At 44.6% G+C, this 19,613-nt stretch overlaps 1 protein-coding gene across 2 annotated transcripts in view; it reads right to left on the bottom strand.

The window, feature by feature from the left end:
- The window catches only part of LOC106581824 (polypeptide N-acetylgalactosaminyltransferase 13), an 84,647-nt gene extending 65,297 nt beyond the window's left edge, over positions 1–19,350 (bottom strand). For both annotated transcript variants that reach the window (XM_014164205.3, XM_082966978.1), the window contains exons 1-2: positions 18,871–19,350; positions 9,023–9,281 (exon numbers count right to left, since the gene is read on the bottom strand). In XM_014164205.3, the coding sequence (XP_014019680.1) occupies positions 9,023–9,164 (142 nt within the window). In that variant the 5' untranslated portion in view covers positions 9,165–9,281; positions 18,871–19,350. The remainder of the gene's footprint in view (positions 1–9,022; positions 9,282–18,870) is intronic.
- Positions 19,351–19,613: the final 263 nt, after the last annotated feature.

The following is a 19,613-nucleotide window of genomic DNA, read 5'->3' as shown; positions in this document are numbered from 1 at the left end:
CTTAAATGTAAATGTACTTCCAGCAGCATCTGGTCTCCCATCCCGGGACCAACCAGTACCAACTCTGCTTAGCTTCAGAAGAAAGCCAGCAGTGAGATGCAGGGTGGTATGCTGCTGTCCTAACTGACACTTTTGCTAACAAGTGTTCATTTAAAACTTGCACAAGACAGTTCACAGAATTGTCAATTTAAAGAAATGTACCCAATTTATTAATTACTACATTTCACTAACATTAACAGCACAAGCGGGCCCAACAAAAACAGGGGGAAGCGCCTGAGCGCCAGATACTCCTGGTAATTGACATTCAGTGCGCGCCGCACCAGTGTCCATACCCCCAAATCGAGGTGCCTTCGTACAGCGCACCCCGCCCATGGGGGGATGCGGCTGTCGTGATCACTTTGCGGGATACAACTCATTCCATGGGTGCCCCCTGACAATAGCAGAGGGTCCCAACACTGGGCCATGGCCCGTAGCCCTAACAGGGACACCCGAAGCAACCGGCTTAGGCTGTGAGATGCGTTCAGGTAAGCAGCTACCACTCAGCGCTGGAAGGGCCGTATCAACAATAGCCCCACAGGAACAACTTCCATCACAGAAGCCATCATCCCCAGTAGGCATAGGCACTGGCAAAAAAGCACTTTGTGACCCAGACAAATTTTGTCTAAGCAGAGCTGGAACCCGGACACGCTCCGTGGGGATAGAAAAGTGTGATATGCGAGTGAGTTGATTTGAGTCTAGCTCGAGACCCAGAAACAGAATGCGCTGATATGGAGTCAGACAGCTCTTTTTCTTGTTTCTTATGAAGTCTGGAGCAAGATGGCACCGACAGAGAGGGTCGCCTCGCTTCTAGTCCTTAGGAAGCTATGCAGTATTTAGTTTTTTTATGTATTAATTTTTACATTGTTAGCCCAGAAAATCTTAAGTGTTATTACATACAGCTAGGAAGAACTATTGGATATCAGAGCGACATCAACTTACCAGCACTACGACCAGGAATACGACTTTCCCGAAGTGGATCCTTTGTTTGAACCACCCAATGCATTCAAACTATTTCCAGAGGCTGAACCAAAACAATGTCGCCACAGGAGAGGTAGACGAAGCGGCCTTCTGGTCAGACTTCAGAGGTGCGTACACCACCCACCGCTTCCGAGTATTTTACTCGCTAATGTCCAGTCTCTAGATAACAAGGTAGACGAAATTAGGGCTAGGGTTGCTTTCCAGACAGACATCCGGGATTGTAACATACTCTGTTTCACGGAAACATGGCTCTCTGGGAACATGCTGTCGCAGTTGGTACAGCCACTGAGATTCTTTGTGCGTCGCACCAATGGGAATAAACATCTCTCAGAGAAGAAGGGTGGGGGTGTATTTTTCATGATTAACGACTCATGGTGTAATTGTAACAACATACAGGAACTCAAGTCCTGTTCACCGGACCTAGAATACCTCACAATCAAATGTCGTCCGTATTATCTCCCACGAGAATTCTCGTCAGTTATTGTCACTGTGGTGTATATCCCCCCCCCCCCCAAGCCGACACCACGACGGCCCTCAAGGAACTCCACCGCTCTATGCAAACTGGAAACCATATATCCGGAGGCTGCCTTTATTGTAGCTGGGGATTTTAACAAAGCAAATTTGAGAACAAGGCTACCTAAATTCTATCAGTATATCGATTGTAGTACCCGGGCTGGCAAAACACTGGATCATTGCTACTCTAACTTCCGAGATGCATACAAGGCCCTCCGTCACCCTCCGTTCGGCAAATCTGACCACGACTCCATTTTGCTTCTCCCCTCCTATAGGTAGAAACTCAAACAGGATGTACCCATGACAAGGACCGTTCAACGCTGGTCTGACCAATCGGAATCCATGCTTCAAGATTGTTTTGATCACGCGAACTGGGACATGGTCCGGCTAACCTCAGAGAATAATATAGATTTATACACTGATTCAGTGAGTGAGTTTATAAGGAAGTGCATAGGAGATGTTGTTCCCACTGTGACTATTAAAACCAACCCTAGGGTTCCCAAGTGGAGCAGCAGTCTAAGGCACTGCATCTCAGTGCAAGAGGCGTCACTGCAGTCCCTGGTTCGAATCCAGGCTGCATCACATCTGGCTGTGATTGGGAGTCCCATAGGGTGGCGCACAATTGTCTCAGCGTTGTCTGGGTTTGGCCGGGGTAGGCCGTCATTGTAAATAAGAATTTGTTCTTAACTGACTTGCCTAGTTAAATAAAGGTTAAATAAATAACCAGAAACTGTGGATAGATGGTGGCATTTGCGCAAAACTGAAACTGCAAACCAACGCATTTAACCATGGAAAGATGACTGGGAATATGGCCGAATACAAACAGTGTAGTTATTCCCTCCGCAAGACAATCAAACAAGTGAAATGTCAGTATAGGGACAAAGTGTAGTTGCAATTCAACGGCTCAGACACGAGACGTATGTGGCAGGGTCTACAGGCAATCACGGACTACATCACGGACACCGAAATCTTGCTTCCAGACAAACTAAACATCTTCTTTGGCCGCTTTGAGGATAATACAGTGCCACCGACGCGGCCCGCAACCAAGGACTCCCCTCTCCTTCTCCGTGGCGCCGACGTGAGTAAGACATATAAACGTGTTAACCCTCGCAAGGCTGCCGGCCCAGACAGCATCCTAGCCACATCCTTAGAACATGCGCAGACGAGGTGGCTGGTGTGTTCACGGACATATTCAATCTCTCCCTATCCCAGTCTGCTGTCCCCACATGCTTCAAGATGGCCACCATTGTTCCTGTACCCAAGAAGGCAAAGGTAACTGGAGTGAATGACTATCACCCCGTAGCACTCACTTCTGTCATCATGAAGTGCTTTGAGAGACTAATCAAGGATCATATCACCACCTTACGTGTCACCCTAGACCCACTGCAATTTGCATACCGCCCCAATAGGTCCACAGACGATGCAATCGCCATCACACTGCACACCTCTCTATCCCATCTGGACAGGAAGAATACCTATGTAAAAATGCTGTTCATTGACTAAAGCTTAACATTCAACACCATAGTACCCTCCAAACTCATCATTAAGCTTGAGGCCCTGGGTCTCAACACCGCCCTGTGCGATTGGGTCATGGACTTCCTGATGGGCCGCCCCCAGGTGGTGAAGGTAGGAAACAACCTCTCCACTTCGCTGATCCTCAACACTGGGGCCCCACAAGGGTGCGTGCTCAGCCCCCTCCTGTACTCCCTGTTCACCCATGACTTCGTGGCCATGCACGCCTCCAACTCAATCATCAAGTTTGCAGACGACACAAAAGTAGTAGGCTTGATCACCAACAATGACGAGACAGCCTATAGGGAGGAGGTGAGGGCATTTCGGAGTGTGGTGTCAGGAAAACAACCTCTCACTCAACGTCAACAATATAAAGGAGATTATCGTGGACTTCAGGAAACAGCAGAGGGAGCACCCCCCTATCCACATCGACGGGACAGCAGTGGAGAAGGTGGAAAGTTTCAAGTTCCTCTACGTACACATCACGGACAAACTGAAATGGTCCAACCACACAGACAGTGTAGTGAAGAAATTTGGCTTGTCACCTAAAACCCTCACAAACTTCTACAGATGCACAATTGAGAGCACCCTGTCGGGCTGTATCACCGCCTGGTACGGCAACTGCACCGCCCACAACTGCAGGGCTCTCCAGATGGTGGTGCAGTGTGCACAACGCATCAACGGGGGCAAACTACCTGCCCTCCAGGACACCTACAGCACCCGATGTCACAGGAAGGCCAAAAAGATAATCAAAGACAACAACCACCCAAGCCACTGCCTGTTCACCCCACTACCATTCAGAAGGTCAGTACAGGTGCATCAAAGCTGGGACCGAGAGACAGAAGATATTTTTCAGTCTCAAGGCCATCAGACTTAAACAGCTATCACTAACACAGTGAGGCTGCTGCCTACATACAGACTTGAAATCATTGGCCACTCTAACAAATGGATCACTAGTCACTTTATTAATGACACTTTAATAATGATGTTTACATATCTTGCACTACTCATCCCAGACGTGTATATACTGTATTTTATACCATCTATTGCATCTCGTCTATGCCAGTCGGTCATAGCCCATCTATATATTTATATGTACATATTCTTATTCCATCCCTTTACTTAAATGTGTGTGTATTAGGTAGTTGTTGTGGAATTGTTAGATTACTTGTTAGATATTGCTGCACTGTTGGAAGTAGAAGCACAAGCATTTCGCTACAGTCACAATAACATCTGCTAACCATGTGTATATGACCAATAAAATTGTATTTGATATTTGACTGAATATGGGGCAGTAGCATGGATGTGTGTAACACTGCTTGCCCCCTCAACGACTCCTCCACCAGCCAATTGCTGTAATAAACAGCAGCTCATGAGCATTCTGAGTTTGTAGACTCTGAGGTGCTTGCTGAGGGGACATAGGTCTAGAATGGGATGCAAAGTCCTGTCCCTTTTTGTAACAAGGAATACCGACTGTACCAGCAGTCGTGGATCTTTGACATAGGGACCAATCAGATTGCCTGCTTCTTGAGACGGCAGATACACTATACATACAAAAGTATGTGGACACACCTTCAAATTAGTGGATTCGGGTATTTCAGCCACACCCGTTGCTGACAGGTGAATAAAATCGAGCACACAGCCATGCAATCACCATAGACAAACATTGGCAGTAAAACGGCCTTACTGAAAAGCTCAGTCACTTTCAATGTGGCACCGTCATAGGATTCCAACTTGTCAGATTGTAAAATGTCTGCCATGCGAGAGCTGCCCTGGTCAACTGTAAGTGCTGTTATTGTGAAGTGGAAGCATCTAGGAGCAAAAACGGCTCAGGCGCAAAGTGGTAGGCCACAGAAGCTCGCAGAACGGGACCGCCAAGTGTCCTCGGTTGCAACACTCACTACTGAGTTCCAAACTGCCTCTGGAAGTAACATCAGCACAATAACTGTTCATCGGGAGCTTCATGAAATGGGTTTCCATGGCCGAGCAGCCGCACACAAGCCAAAGATCACCATGGGCAATGCCAAGCGTCGGCTGGAGTGGTGTAAAGCTCATCGCCATTGGACTCTGGAGCAGTGGATACGTGTGCTCTGGAGTGATGAATTATGCTTCACCATCTGACAGTCCGACTGACGAATCTGGGTTTGGCGGATGCCAGGGGAAAGCTACCTGCCCAAATTCATAATGCCAACTGTAAGGTTTGGTGGAGGAGGAATAATGGTCTGGGGCTGTTTTTCATGGTTCGGGCTAGGCCCCTTAGTTCCAGTAAAGTACAATGACATTCTAGACGATTCTGTGCTTCCAACTTTGTGGTAACAGTTTGGGGAAGGCCCCCATGCACAAAGTGAGGTCCATACAGAAATGGTTTGTCGAGATCAGTGTGAAAGAACTTGACTGGCCTGCACAGAGCCCTGACCTCAACCCCATCGAACACCTTTGGGATGAATTGGAACGCCAACTGCGAGCCAGGGAATTTATTTTTAACATGGAGGTTACCCCGCCGACCAGTCATAGGTACTGGCGATAAAGCACCTTGTAACCTAGCTGGGAATGGGACAGACAGCTCTGAAAAATGGACCCCGTCTCTTTGAAATTGTATCTAATTCCTAGGAATGAAAAGTATTGAGCTGGCAGACAGCTCATTTGGGTGCTCATATGAACCAGAGAGACTACATGTAGGATAATAGCGTGGTGATGTCTAACCCTGCTCGTTCCCTCGACTCCGCTTCCAACAACTAATCGTCCATAACCTGTATCACATAGGGAGGGACTAGTGAGGTACAGGCAGGAATCAGCAATGAATCCCAGTAATGAGCCACCTATGCGGGAGGTGCACGCCCTTGTGGACAGTGACCCAACTTGTTACGCTCACCCTGGGGAGATTGATATACCCCTTGAACCCTGTGAACACTGGAAAAAGGGTAACTGTAGAGCCTGCATGAAGCCCTCCTCCTTTATGGGCACAGGGGGCTCTGGCAATGGCTGATGTAGTACCCCGTTTAACAAACGTGGAGACACTGTTGTCACAGTACTGTTTTTGCGGAAGGGAGCACTGGTCACTCAGACCCGTGCCAAGGCCCCTCGCTCCGGGGGTTACTCCAGCCAGGTGCACGCAAACCCTGCGCACCTCGAGTAGCCTCCCGTAACTGGCGACAGAGCGCACAGGAGCCAGGCAGCCACCGCATACCCCACGCCCAGGCAGCCACCGCATACCCCACGCAGCCACCGCAAACCCCACACCCAGGCAGCCACCGCATACCCCACGCCCAGGCAGCCACCGCATACCCCACGCCCAGGCAGCCACCGCATACCCCACGCCCAGGCAGCCACCGCATACCCCACGCCCAGGCAGCCACCGCATACCCCACGCCCAGGCAGCCACCGCATACCCCACGCCCAGGCAGCCACAGCATACCCCACGCCCACACCCAGGCAGCCACCGCATACCCCACACCCAGGCAGACAAGGCATTTGCTCCGACCACCCAATCCATCTCCGCTTCCTGCACATCGGTCCCAGCTGAGTTACCGGCATCCGGGAAAGGAAAGACATTTTTAGTGTCCTCTGTGTCTCTGCAAATGCATGACTACATATACCGTATTGTTTCTTGTTATTGTGTTAGGATGTTCTGTGACTGCTCTCAGGGGACTGATAGAAGGAAAGAAAGAAGGGAACACATTGTTACTTTGGCCCAACGCCTAGAAACTGCGTGTGCAAGGTCATGATCAGCCTATTGCACCCTGAGAGCAAAGAAGCCTAGTTTGTGCATGAGTATAAAGAGTGCTGAAGGGAGAGCATCCCTTCAAAGCTTCTGGCAGACTTGTACTTTGAGTATTAAGTTTATTGTAATCTCTCCGACCGTGATAATAAAGATCTGTTCATTTAACTTTGACTTGGAGTCCGTAGTGGTAATTTCCACGACAACCGATGACTGGGGGCATGATCTCGACCCCGAACCCGGCTTAGACATCGTCGTCTTGGTCGTTTTCTTAGACATCTTACTCATTGCAACAGCAAATTGAAGAATAACTAATTGTTTGTGATTTAGAAAATGTATGAGAACAAGTACAACCTTTAGCACAACGTCCAGAGGGTGAGCACGCTCTACCACTATGGGACAGTTTAGTTGGCACAACCTAAGACAGTCTCGTTTTCCAATTGTTTGTTTTAGTAGCGTGAATCATTCCTGTTCACACTGAGGGGAAGAGCGGAATAATTGAAGGAATTAATCAGAGCCTCGCGCTTATCAACTTTGGAAGGCGGGGCTTCCAGCGAGGTGCGGATTTCATTGGCCTTGTCAGGCATCATTGTAGATCTTTCAACCAAAGTCGCGAGAGTGCGACTCCCCATAGTATGTTGTACTAAAGTTGACTGACTGAAATTGAACAACTTTTGTTATCCCGTGATCATGAGATAAATAAGTTGTGATCTCAACATAATGAGGGAATAACAAATATACAATACTACACAAACTGTAGTATTTCAATCTACTAGTCATAAGTGTACTGGGTTAAAGGGATTCAATCAAATTACAAAATTACATATTGGTGAACTATCCCTTTAAGAATGGCAAAAAACGCCTAAGCTAAATAAAATTAACATTGTGATAAAAGGATCAAAGACCATTAGCCAACCAAATCAATTTGACGATGTTCATTGGAGATTCTTAAAGCAACAGTGAATCAGAGAATGGGTGACAGATTGCCAAAGGACTAAGCCATCCATTCCCCCAAAAGCTTACACTGATATATTTAGAGTCTGAAAAGAACTCAATGCCGAGCACATGTATCAAATCGGCTAACACCATTTAAATTAAACTAAGAGCATAAGTAAATCGTATGTAACGTCAGGCACTGTTGTGATGGAAATTAGTCTGGAGTCCAGAAGGCCACATAGATTTATAGCTTCTTTCTGGAGTTTCTCTCCCCATTCTAACCTTGAAAGCAGCTTAGTGGGCCACTTGTAAAATTGCTTACTGGAAAGGGCATGTAAGGAAATGCTGGGCCAAAGAAGGAAAGGACACTCCTGTGGATAAGGTTGATTAACTAGGGCAGTGCTGTTTCTAGGCACAAGTGACATAAACATACACGTAAGGCACCGCTGCCACTAGGGAACCCCAACCAGGAAGTAAGGGCCTCAACTTACTGTTAGTTAGGATAGTAGAATACACAAGGAGCAATTTCAAAATTTGGTAGTGCATCATCAGTTTTCCTCTTGTTATGTCAGGTACTGACAGTCACTCAATTAGTCCATGTCAGCTAACATTTTATAAGTTAGTCTACCCAGCTATCTAAACCTTGTAATAATCATGGCCCAAATTACATGCAAGGCACCTGCCCAAGGGCCTTGACCTCCAGGGGGCCCCCAAAGATTTTGTTAGTTACTCTCACTCAGATATCATATGAACATGGCATAAGTCATGGCAAAATGTGTAGAATGGCAGAACATTTACTTTAGAACTGAAAAAATTCCACTCCATCCCATGTCAAAATGTGTAGAACTGCAGGAAATTAGCTCAAAAAATGCTAGAAACGGCCCTGAACCAGGGATTTGAGACTTAACCATGGTTTTCACTCACAAGGGAAAAAAGGTATCTTAAGCACTCAGTCTGAGATTCAACAAGTAACTCCATTGCTTTTCTTTGAAGTTTACTGTGGTATTTGTTCTCCAAACTTTCCCCAAAAGTAATAGCAATGTAATAACACAAGAATAGTGTTAATTTGTATTGGAATACTGTGTGGAGTTGGCAAATTTGTCATGGTGACTGCTTCACAGGGCCACCAACCCATATCTACAGAGGAAAGTCTATTCTATTGAATCCATTGGCTTCTATAGAAGTTATGAGTTGTGCTTGTTTCACCAGCCATCAGTGCTCTGTCTGTGCGTGTCTGAAGTATGCATTGTTGTTGTTGTGTCTTGCTGGTGACAAATCCAATTTCCCCCTGTGGGATTAATAAAGTTTATTCAATTCAGGGCTCACCTCTCAGAGCAGGCAGCATTGAGCGATCCTTCCTGTCGTCACATTTGTTACATTCACTGAAGTAGAGCAACAGGAAGACATCCACCAGCACCCAGACCAGCGAAGTGGTCAGCACCACCTTACAGTAGACAAAGCGCCGCATCGCCCTCTACGTGACGTGGTGTCGGGGAGGAATCAGCAGGCGGGCCCCTGACAGAGAGCAGGAACTCAAACCAGCGGAGGGGAGATTGAGCGTGGGGCACACAGGGCCATCATCCCGCTACATAGAGATGAGAGCAAAACCAAAAAACATGGTTAGATAGAGAACTTTAACAACTGTACTAAAATAAACTTCACTTATGGAATGTTAAGATTGAACATTGGGACAATGACACTGAAGAGAACAAGACTGTTGAATTAAGTGATTCCACCATACAGCTTCCAGCGCTTACTTCCTTTGAACATGTACAGGTAACTGCCAAAATAAAGGAAACACCAACATAAAGTGTTTTAATAGGGTGTTGAGCAAGAACAGCTTCGGTGCACCTTGGCATAGATTCTACAAGTGGCTGGAACTCTATTGGAGGGATGTGGCACCATTCTTCCAGAGAAATTCCATCGTTTGGTGTTTTGTTGATGGTGGTAGAAAACGCTGTCTCAGGCACTGCTCCAGAATCTCCCATAAGTGTTCAGTTGGGCTGAGATCTGGTGACTGAGACAGCCAGGGCATATGGTTTACATGGTTTGCTCATCAAACCATTCAGTGACCACTCGTGCCCTGGGGATGGGGGCATTGTTATCCTATGGGGGCATAGCCATGGTAGCCCAAATAATGGCCTGTACAGCATTTTTATACATGACCCTAAGCCTCAGGAGCCACACCTGTGTGGAAGTGTAACGAGTGCGCTGGGTAGCAAGTTCAGGGAGTGCATAATTTAATAAACAAATGAACAAAACAAGAAACACAGACAGGAAATAGAAACAATAAAGCCTGGGAAAGGAACCAAAGGGAGTGACATATATAGGGCAGGTAATCAAGGAGGTGATGGGGTCCAGGTGAGTCTGATGATGCGCAGGTGCGTGTAACGATGGTGACAGGTGTGCGCCATAATGAGCAGCCTGGTGACCTAGAGGAGGGAGAGGGAGCACACGTGACAGGAAGCAACTGCTTTCAATATACACTGCTCAAAAAAATAAAGGGAACACTTAAACAACACAATGTAACTCCAAGTCAATCACACTTCTGTGAAATCAAACTGTCCACTTAGGAAGCAACACTGATTGACAATACATTTCACATGCTGTTGTGCAAATGGAATAGACAACAGGTGGAAATTATAGGCAATTAGCAAGACACCCCCAATAAAGGAGTGGTTCTGCAGGTGGGGACCACAGACCACTTCTCAGTTCCTATGCTTCCTGGCTGATGTTTTGGTCACTTTTGAATACTGGCGGTGCTTTCACTCTAGTGGTGACATGAGACGGAGTCCACAACCCACACAAGTGGCTCAGGTAGTGCAGCTCATCCAGGATGGCACATCAATGCGAGCTGTGGCAAGAAGGTTTGCTGTGTCTGTCAGTGTAGTGTCCAGAGCATGGAGGCGCTACCAGGAGACAGGCCAGTACATCAGGAGACGTGGAGGAGGCCGTAGGAGGGCAACAACCCAGCAGCAGGACCGCTACCTCCGCCTTTGTGCAAGGAGGAGCAGGAGGAGCACTGCCAGAGCCCTGCAAAATGACCTCCAGCAGGCCACAAATGTGCATGTGTCTGCTCAAACGGTCAGAAACAGACTCCATGAGGGTGGTATGAGGGCCCGACGTCCACAGGTGGCGGTTGTGCTTACAGTCCAACACCGTGCAGGACGTTTGGCATTTGCCAGAGAACACCAAGATTGGCAAATTCGCCACTGGCGCCCTGTGCTCTTCACAGATGAAAGCAGGTTCACACTGAGCACATGACCGACGTGACAGAGTCTGGAGACGCCGTGGAGAACGTTCTGCTGCCTGCAACATCCTCCAGCATGACCGGTTTGGTGGTGGGTCAGTCATGGTGTGGGGTGGCATTTCTTTGGGGGGCCGCACAGCCCTCCATGTGCTCGCCAGAGGTAGCCTGACTGCCATTAGGTACCGAGATGAGATCCTCAGATCCCTTGTGAGACCATATGCTGGTGCGGTTGGCCCTGGGTTCCTCCTAATGCAAGACAATGCTAGACCTCATGTGGCTGGAGTGTGTCAGCAGTTCCTGCAAGAGGAAGGCATTGATGCTATGGACTGGCCCGCCCGTTCCCCAGACCTGAATCCAATTGAGCACATCTGGGACATCATGTTTCGCTCCATCCACCAACGCCACGTTGCACCACAGACTGTCCAGGAGTTGGCGGATGCTTTAGTCCAGGTCTGGGAGGAGATCCCTCAGGAGACCATCCGCCACCTCATCAGGAGCATGCACAGGCATTGTAGGGAGGTCATACAGGCACGTGGAGGCCACACACACTACTGAGCCTCATTTTGACTTGTTTTAAGGACATTACATCAAAGTTGGATCAGCCTGTAGTGTGGTTTTCCACTTTAATTTTGAATGTGACTCCAAATCCAGACCTCCATGGGTTGATAAATTGGATTTCCATTGATTATTTTTGTGTGATTTTGTTGTCAGCACATTCAACTATGTAAAGAAAAAAGTATTTAATAAGATTATTTATTTCATTCAGATCTAGGATGTGTTGTTTCAGTGTTCCCTTTATTTTTTTGAGCAGTATACTTTGTATCCCTCATTTACTCAAGTGTTTCCATTATTTGGGCAGTTACCTGTACATTTTGTATGGAACATAGTTGTTGACGATGACTTGGTATTTTTCCAGTTCAGAGGAAAGCAGCAAGCTAATTCCTCCCTCAGAGAGTCTGCATATCCTCTCTGGTGTTATTGGCTGCTTTGCCTGGACCAGGCAGATAGATTTCAGTCCAATGAGAATGTTTGTGGGGAACAGAAATCTCAATGGAATTAAATTAATGCCTCACTAGTATTCAACATGAAAAACCCCATTTCCTCTGGAATATGACTTTCTCTGACTGGGCTTATAGTCAGAGGCAACAAGCTGCATTCAATTCAGCCTGGATGAAACCGTGTGCATGTAAAATTACAAAGGAGCTTCCAGACAAGACAGTTCTATAAAAGCAGCTGTCAGTCAGAAGACAACAAAATGGAGACATTACTCATAATATGAACCATTACATAGCTACCTGACAACAACTCCGGCAAGATAGTGATTGATTAGATCACAACTCAAATAAAGCATGCTATATTTTCCTTCTAAAAATGTCAATCTCTAATCCAATTTAATGATGTACAGTAAGGCTCGTGTGACTCAAACATTTGCATTATTGTAAAGAAATAATATCTATGAAGTCTTACATTTTTATTTTGGTGATGCAAGGAGGCCATAATGACATAATAGACTATCAAATATTTTAGATATTTTCCACACAAATCTAGTATTGGACTGTTCTGTGATGCATTAAGTTTCTATAAACTCGATCATCTAACCACACAAAAAGAATACATGTAAACAAAAACCCCCTCTGTGTGTGTGTGTGTTTTTGCATGTGTGTTTGTGCGTGCGTGCGTGTCATTGCGTTTTTGTTTACCCACATTCTCCAATATGCCCAAGGCCCCGTGCCAATGGGTGATTCTTGTAACACCCTTCTAGGCTCCTCCTCACAACATCTGACTGATCTCATGTCCGTATCATTCTCCTGCAGCATAGGGCAGTGTAGTGTTGTCTTTGTACTACCAGCATCATCTCTGCTCTCTGTCTATGTCCATCACAGTAGATGACTAGCCTGCCCTGGGCTAAATGTTGCCTCATCCAAAAACAAGCCAGGGTGTCCATATCTACATTATTAAAAAAAGTAAATGTTGTTTTTACAGGAACTTACTGGCAGCAGGTTACCTGTAAGTTACCGTAAACAAAAACAAAAGTACAGTATGTTACTGAAAATGTCAAAGTAACTTTTGGTTGAACTGTCATAAGTAGGCCTACAAAGCTTAACCAGATGTGTAGCCTATCTAAGGTTGGACACTACCCACAAATGGTTTCGAGAATGACAGTCCAATAAAAGAAAGACTCCCTTGTGTGCAATGTTGTCATCAGTCGCAAAGGACTTTCCCAAACCATACAAATGTATACCCATGTATAGATTTGGGTGATAAGGTATTCAGATCTAAATCTAATCATGTATTTCAAAAACTCCATGACTCTGCTTGATGTCCAAGACACCAACACCTAGTAACACTGGGCATGGAACCTTACTTACACTACTTTCACCATATTTAATTTGATGGTAATTTCTGCTAACAAAAAATCTGATCATGTCTGCTGCGTCTCTGCTCGACCATCTGCTTGGTACTGTTGAGTGTTATGTTTGGGTCTGGTGCCACCAACTATGCTGGAGGCGACGCTAGCGGTCCCCTCTGAAGCGTCTGGGTCATTAGTCCAACCATCTGCACAGATTAATATTTCCTGTCTGTTGAGCAGTGCACTGCAACAAGGTCTCTCCTTCATGACAGGAGTGTGCGGCTCTCCTTTCATTTTTGAAGTGTTCTACGCCGCTAGCCAGCACCTCGCCTAAATAGGCGTGCGTTTCTTTCGCCGCGAGACTCTCCCTTCATTACAGCACACAATTCAGCTGAAACACTTGTCTAAACAACATCAAACATTGTTGACCTCACCAGAGCTTTGGTGCTTTACCCACGGGGCCAAAAGTGTTACATCGGTTGACACCTCAGGCTCTGTGACAGTTACAGTATTCATAGGCTTCTACTCATCAAGCAAGGGTGCTCAAACAATGGCAATTGACCCTTCGCTAAGCCTTGCCCCAGAATTTTGGGCAACCAATCACAGATCTTGAATGGATAGCAACTGTCATCAAGTCCAAAACCTCAGACAAGTTTACGTTTGAATCACATCAAAGCCACTGAGGCATTACAAAATCAAAGAGTTTTCATCCAAAAACAAGTTGTTTAAATGACTAAATAATTGAACAGTGCAACAGGGGTACTTGCTACTGTGATTCCTGAAATGCAGAGCCTGTTGATTTAGTATTTTTAGAATCCAAAAGTATACTTTTGTTACACTGTTTGCTAGCTCAGCTAGTTAGCTAGCTAGTTCTCAGTCTTATTGACCACCCAACATTGCTAACGCTAGCTAGCCAGTTAATATAACTCGTTTTTTCTAAATGTATGTTAGAATGTTATGAAAACAACATTAATCTGCTGTCGACATCAGGATATGATTTAAGAGCACTACTTAGCTCCAAAAGTGGTTAGTATCTTTGGCTGCATGCTGACAGTGCATTCAGAGCCATCCAGTGGCTAGCCACACTGCAACCTTCATTTTACCAGGTTCCTGTGAAGCAACTATAATGACACTCCACCACAACATACCAGGGGTAGTCTGTTTTTAATTTCATTGTGTATTAAAAACACAGTTTGGGATCATTGTAAGGGGATTTCGCCAGTGGTTAGAAGGGGGAATTGGGCTTCCTGGGAAAATGTTGTCTGATGTTGCAACAGTAACCAAGGGGGCAGGGCTTAGCGAAGGGTCAATTAATGTCTAATGTTCTCTACCATTTCTGACTGGTTTATTCTTAGATCACAAACACAGTTATCTGAAGTACTTGAGTACAATCCAGAAGCCGACTGAACTTCTCTCGCTGACCTGATGTCAGCAATTATGACAGAGAGCACTTTGAGCCCAATCTTTCTAAATTTTCAGAATATGAGAAATCAGCACAAATCATCCAGCGTTGGGCCTTCAGGATACAGGAAATTATTATCAGGATGAACTATAGGGCTGATACTCTTAAATCTGTCCATCACTCCAATCCAATGGGTTGCTGTGATAGCTTAAATAACAAAGGGAAGAGGTGTGCTGTGCTACTAAAGTACATGAGGGAAAACTTTAGTGTCATATCTATTGGAAACACTTCTTTAGTGTATGCAGGGCTGCCAAAACCTCATCCTGGAGATCTACTGTCCTGTAGGTTCAGTCAAACCCTAACCCAACATACCTGATTCAGCTAGTTAAAGCTGAGATCGGCAAAAGGTGAAACAGCGCCACTGGTCGCCCCAGGTGCATTTGTAATTGTTTTTGTTTTGTTGACTAAACGGAGGTGAGCAGCGTGATAAAAAATAATTGCAGTATATTTTGCTGTTCTATCGCACATCTGCATCCTGATCTGGTGAGCGTATATATACACTGAACAAAAATATAAATGCAACATGTGAAGTGTTGGTCCCATGTTTCGTGAGCTGAAACAAAATATCCCCGAAATTGTATATACTCACAAAAAGCTTATTTCTCTCAAATGTATTGCATAAATTTGTTTACATCCCTGTTAAGTGAGCATTCCTTCTTTGCCAAGATAATCCATAATCAATTGACTGATTTCCTTATACGAACTGTAACTCAGTAAAACAGTTGAAATTGTAGCGAAAGACATTTATGTAATCTCGCGAGATCAGCATGGTCATACAAGGCTATGCTTTATTAGAGTTGAACTTAAAACTTACAGGACGGTAAATCTCTAGGAAGAGGGTTGGTCAACCCTGGTGTAACGTAAATATAGTATCACTCTATTGATTAAGACCATTATAAAGTGAGAGACAACCCACAGGGTGTGATATGGTGGAAAGCCAAGGACACACTCCTTTCACTCAGCAACTAACAGATAGAGGCTAGAGGGAACATATTGATTCTCATCTGTTGTTTTATACATCTGAACTGATCTAAAGACACCTTGTCCATAACAAATAGGCTAAGTGAGACGTAACTTGTTGACCTATTTTAGAACCAACCCACTGTAGGCTACTACTCCTTAGGGCCGGCGTTATGGGTGGGCATTAGGAGGCCTGGCCCACCCTACTGTACCTCCCTGCCTGCCCAAATAAAATACGGAAATATTGATAATTTATTTGACAGAGACGGGCGCCGACAGAAAGCATTGGAGCGAGCGAAACAGCACCCCTCTGTCTCAGTATTTGTAGACCATGTATCTGATGCTGTCTGGACAAAAAAAAGTATGGCATGTCATACTTTTTCTGGCCAGACAGCATCAGATACATGGGCTACATAATATACTATAAGACAGAGGGGCGCTGTTTCGTAAAATCTGTCCAGACTGAGCCCAATGCGTTTCTATGGGCATAAGATATATGTACACCAGTGGAGGCTGCTGAGGGGAGAATGGCTCATAATAATGGACGGAACACAGAAAATGGAATGGCATTATATAGGCCTACAGATCTCTGGGTTCAGGCAAAATTATATAATTACTCCTGTCTAAATAAAATCATTAAAAATACTTCACCAGAGAGCATGACTTAGCCATGGAGGATCATTAGCTTCTTATATAGCTGTGGGGCCTCCCGAGTGGCGCAGCGGTCTAAGGCGTCACTACAGACCAGGGTTCAATCCTGGGCTGTATCACAACCAACCAGTGATCAGGAGTCTCATAGGGAGGTGCATGATCCGCCCAGCATCGTCTGGGTAAGGGGAGGGTTTTGCCGGGTGGGCTTTACTTGGCTCATTGCGCTCTAGCGACTCCTTGTGGTGGGCTGGGGACCTGCAGGCTGACCTCAGTCGTCAGGTGAATGGTGCTTCCGCCGACAGATTGGTGCAGATTGGCGGGTGTTAAGAAGCGCGGTTTGGCAGGTCATGTTTCAGAGAACGCATGACTTGACCTTCACCTATTGGGGAGTTACAAGAGTTGAGGCAAGATCAAAATTGGAGAGACATTTTTTTTTTAAATACAAACGTTTTTTTTTGCTATCTATTGTTTCAAACCACAAGTGCATAGGTCTATACCTATTTGGGAAGCCTGCAATTTGGGCAGTGTGCGTGGCAATATGGCTAGCTGATTACTGAGTTGCTGCTGTCAGTGAAAAGCATCTCTAATGTGAGAAGACAATGTGTCTTGAGTTTAATTTAAAATGTTGAGACAAGAAGGGGAGGGGTATGTAAAGAAGACATGGCCTGTCTCTCTCCAGATTGCATGCACTCAGCTCTCAAGAATTGGCTCAGCTGTCTCCCACCAATTCTTGAGCATTCATTGTGTGAATTGTTTGCCCCTTGATTGTTTATTTTTGATCAATTCCCCATTACATATGTCACCAGTAGGCTTACTAAATGTACCATTCAACTCCATCATTTGGTTCCACTAATTTATGTTAATACATGTATTAATGACAATCATTTAATGTTACCATTCTCATTCTCGGAGTGGAAATGTTGTTTGAAGGGTTCGCAACCTGCTACACTTGTGAGACACAAGTTTTGGTTTATTTCATAACCATCATTTACGAGTTTTGATTTGGTTTCTGATTGCCTTAATTAACTCACCACGTCCATAACTAATAAGCTTTGCTTCTCATGGATGTTTTCTTCAACTCACACAGTAAGTCAATGAAGTCTCTTTATATTCAGTGGAACGTCATAAAAAATAAAATAAAAAACAGCTGTCTGTCCCGAGCTCACTGGCTCGGGAAAACTCTGAGGGACAAAAATTGGCTGGTTGATACAATGTAGCACTTCACATAGCGCTAGCTCAAGAAAACAGGCAGAAAGGGAGGCAGACAGGCGGATGTAGAGAGATTAATGCGATTGAAAGAACCTTAATTTTCATCAGGATATTTTCTACTGTTTTTATTTGTCTGCTTTAGGCCTATGTATTTTACTTAGTCGACTATGTAAGGTATAGGCCTACTGCTGTATTGGCCTGGGCTATAGGCTATCTCTGAGTTCCATGCGCTCATTTATTTTGTCGCCAATGGACCAGGGTGTATCAATATGGTAGAGGCTGGTGCTCTTGCATTAGTGGAATTTTAACCTTCAGATTTGTAGAATTTGAATTCATATTTTTATGATCAACCACGTGACAATGATTTTGAGAAAGGAAAACGTTATTAATGAAATGAAACTGTTCCACAAAAATGCGCATATGAATATAATCATAACTTGCATGCAGATAAGTATAAATGGTAGGATAAATTGTAAGCTTCCCCAAACTTGAAACTCAAGAGCCGCTTTGAGTCTTTACTATAACACCCATAAAAAAAATGTGCAAGACCCATACATAAGAGGTCACTTGAAAAATACATGTCTGCCTATAGAAATCAAATGTCCATCCAACTGATTCGTTCTGGCGCCAGCCCTGCAACTCATTTACTGTTACCAATGCCTCACTGAAGGGTTTGGTTCAATTTTAATACAAGGCAGTCTATTCAGGAAGTAAACTGAAATTCCAATGAAATAATTGAAGGCCATCTACTTTCAATTACTGTTCAATAAGCTCAAAAAGAGAAGCGCTGTATGTTCAAGATTTTTCCATTTTCGGATGTAAAATTCAAATCACTTCTTGAATTGCCTGACTTCGAATTGACCCCAACCCTAAGTCACACCTATATCTCTAAAGGTAAATTACTACCATGTTGTATGACTACATTGTATCCATGATATCTGACCTCCACGATAATCCAGTCATTATGATGGATGAGTAAGCTATTGACTTCAAAAAGCTGCAGAAGTAAAGGTGTAGCCTATATCCAGGCTACAACTTTGCCCTGCTTTCTGTTACAACAAATATTGCAATATGTATTAGTATTCAATCAAACAAGAATACCCACATGTCTTGTAATATCTAATTGACAGTCTAGACTTAATATATAAATGGAACACTGGGCTATATTCCAAACGAGCATTTCTTCTGTAGCCGCCTTATGACATTGTCTGAATGCTGAAAGATGAAAACACGTCATTCATAAAATGTAATTTTGTAGGCTACAGTCAAAATAACAAAACTTCAATACTTACAGAAAATACGTATTCTGTGAATCAATAAATGCAACGATGAAGTCTCTACTGCCAACAACATGTTGCATTGGGTTAACAACACTAATAGTCTAATTCACAAATCATTTTTGATTGCTTGAAATGGTAGGCCTATTAGGCTACCTCGATATTATTCTATTTAAATCAAAGAATCAATCCAAAGGTCCCGCAGACAGGAAACCAAGATATGAATGAAGAGCATAATTTCACGTCCCTATGATGTTGCTGGTTGGCAACCGTTATTGCTTGATACCTATTAACGTTACTCCTTGTCCCTCTTCAGAATGCACTGCAGTAGTCACGACCCGACCCGTACCGATACATTGTAAACGAGTTCCCTTTCATTCTATTTGATATGCAGCGCAAATGATGTATTTGGATCCACCTATTCTCCGAAAGAATCATATATAGCCGGGTAACCGCAGACGATCAAGCGATACGTTCTGGTACAATCTAACATGAAAGCAGCACTGGCAAATGTAAATTTTCTCATCCGTGGTTGGCTGTAAGTCTTGTCGATCATAAAGCCATGCTCATAGCACCAAGGGCGTCTGGTAAATGTATTTCTCTCCGTGTCCATCACATGGGAAATAGCCTACGCACAATACTCAAATACTGTACATACACCTTCCTAATGTTGAGTTTAATATGAATGATACGTTGGTTATATGAGAATGTAAGTACTGTAGTTTATACACAGTTAATTATTTGTAAAAATGTAGGCT

This window comes from Salmo salar, chromosome 21 (genome assembly GCF_965601325.2).
Source record: "Salmo salar chromosome 21, fSalSal1, whole genome shotgun sequence".
Classification (NCBI taxonomy): domain Eukaryota; kingdom Metazoa; phylum Chordata; class Actinopteri; order Salmoniformes; family Salmonidae; genus Salmo; species Salmo salar.
This window is presented reverse-complemented; position numbering and strand designations above follow the sequence as displayed.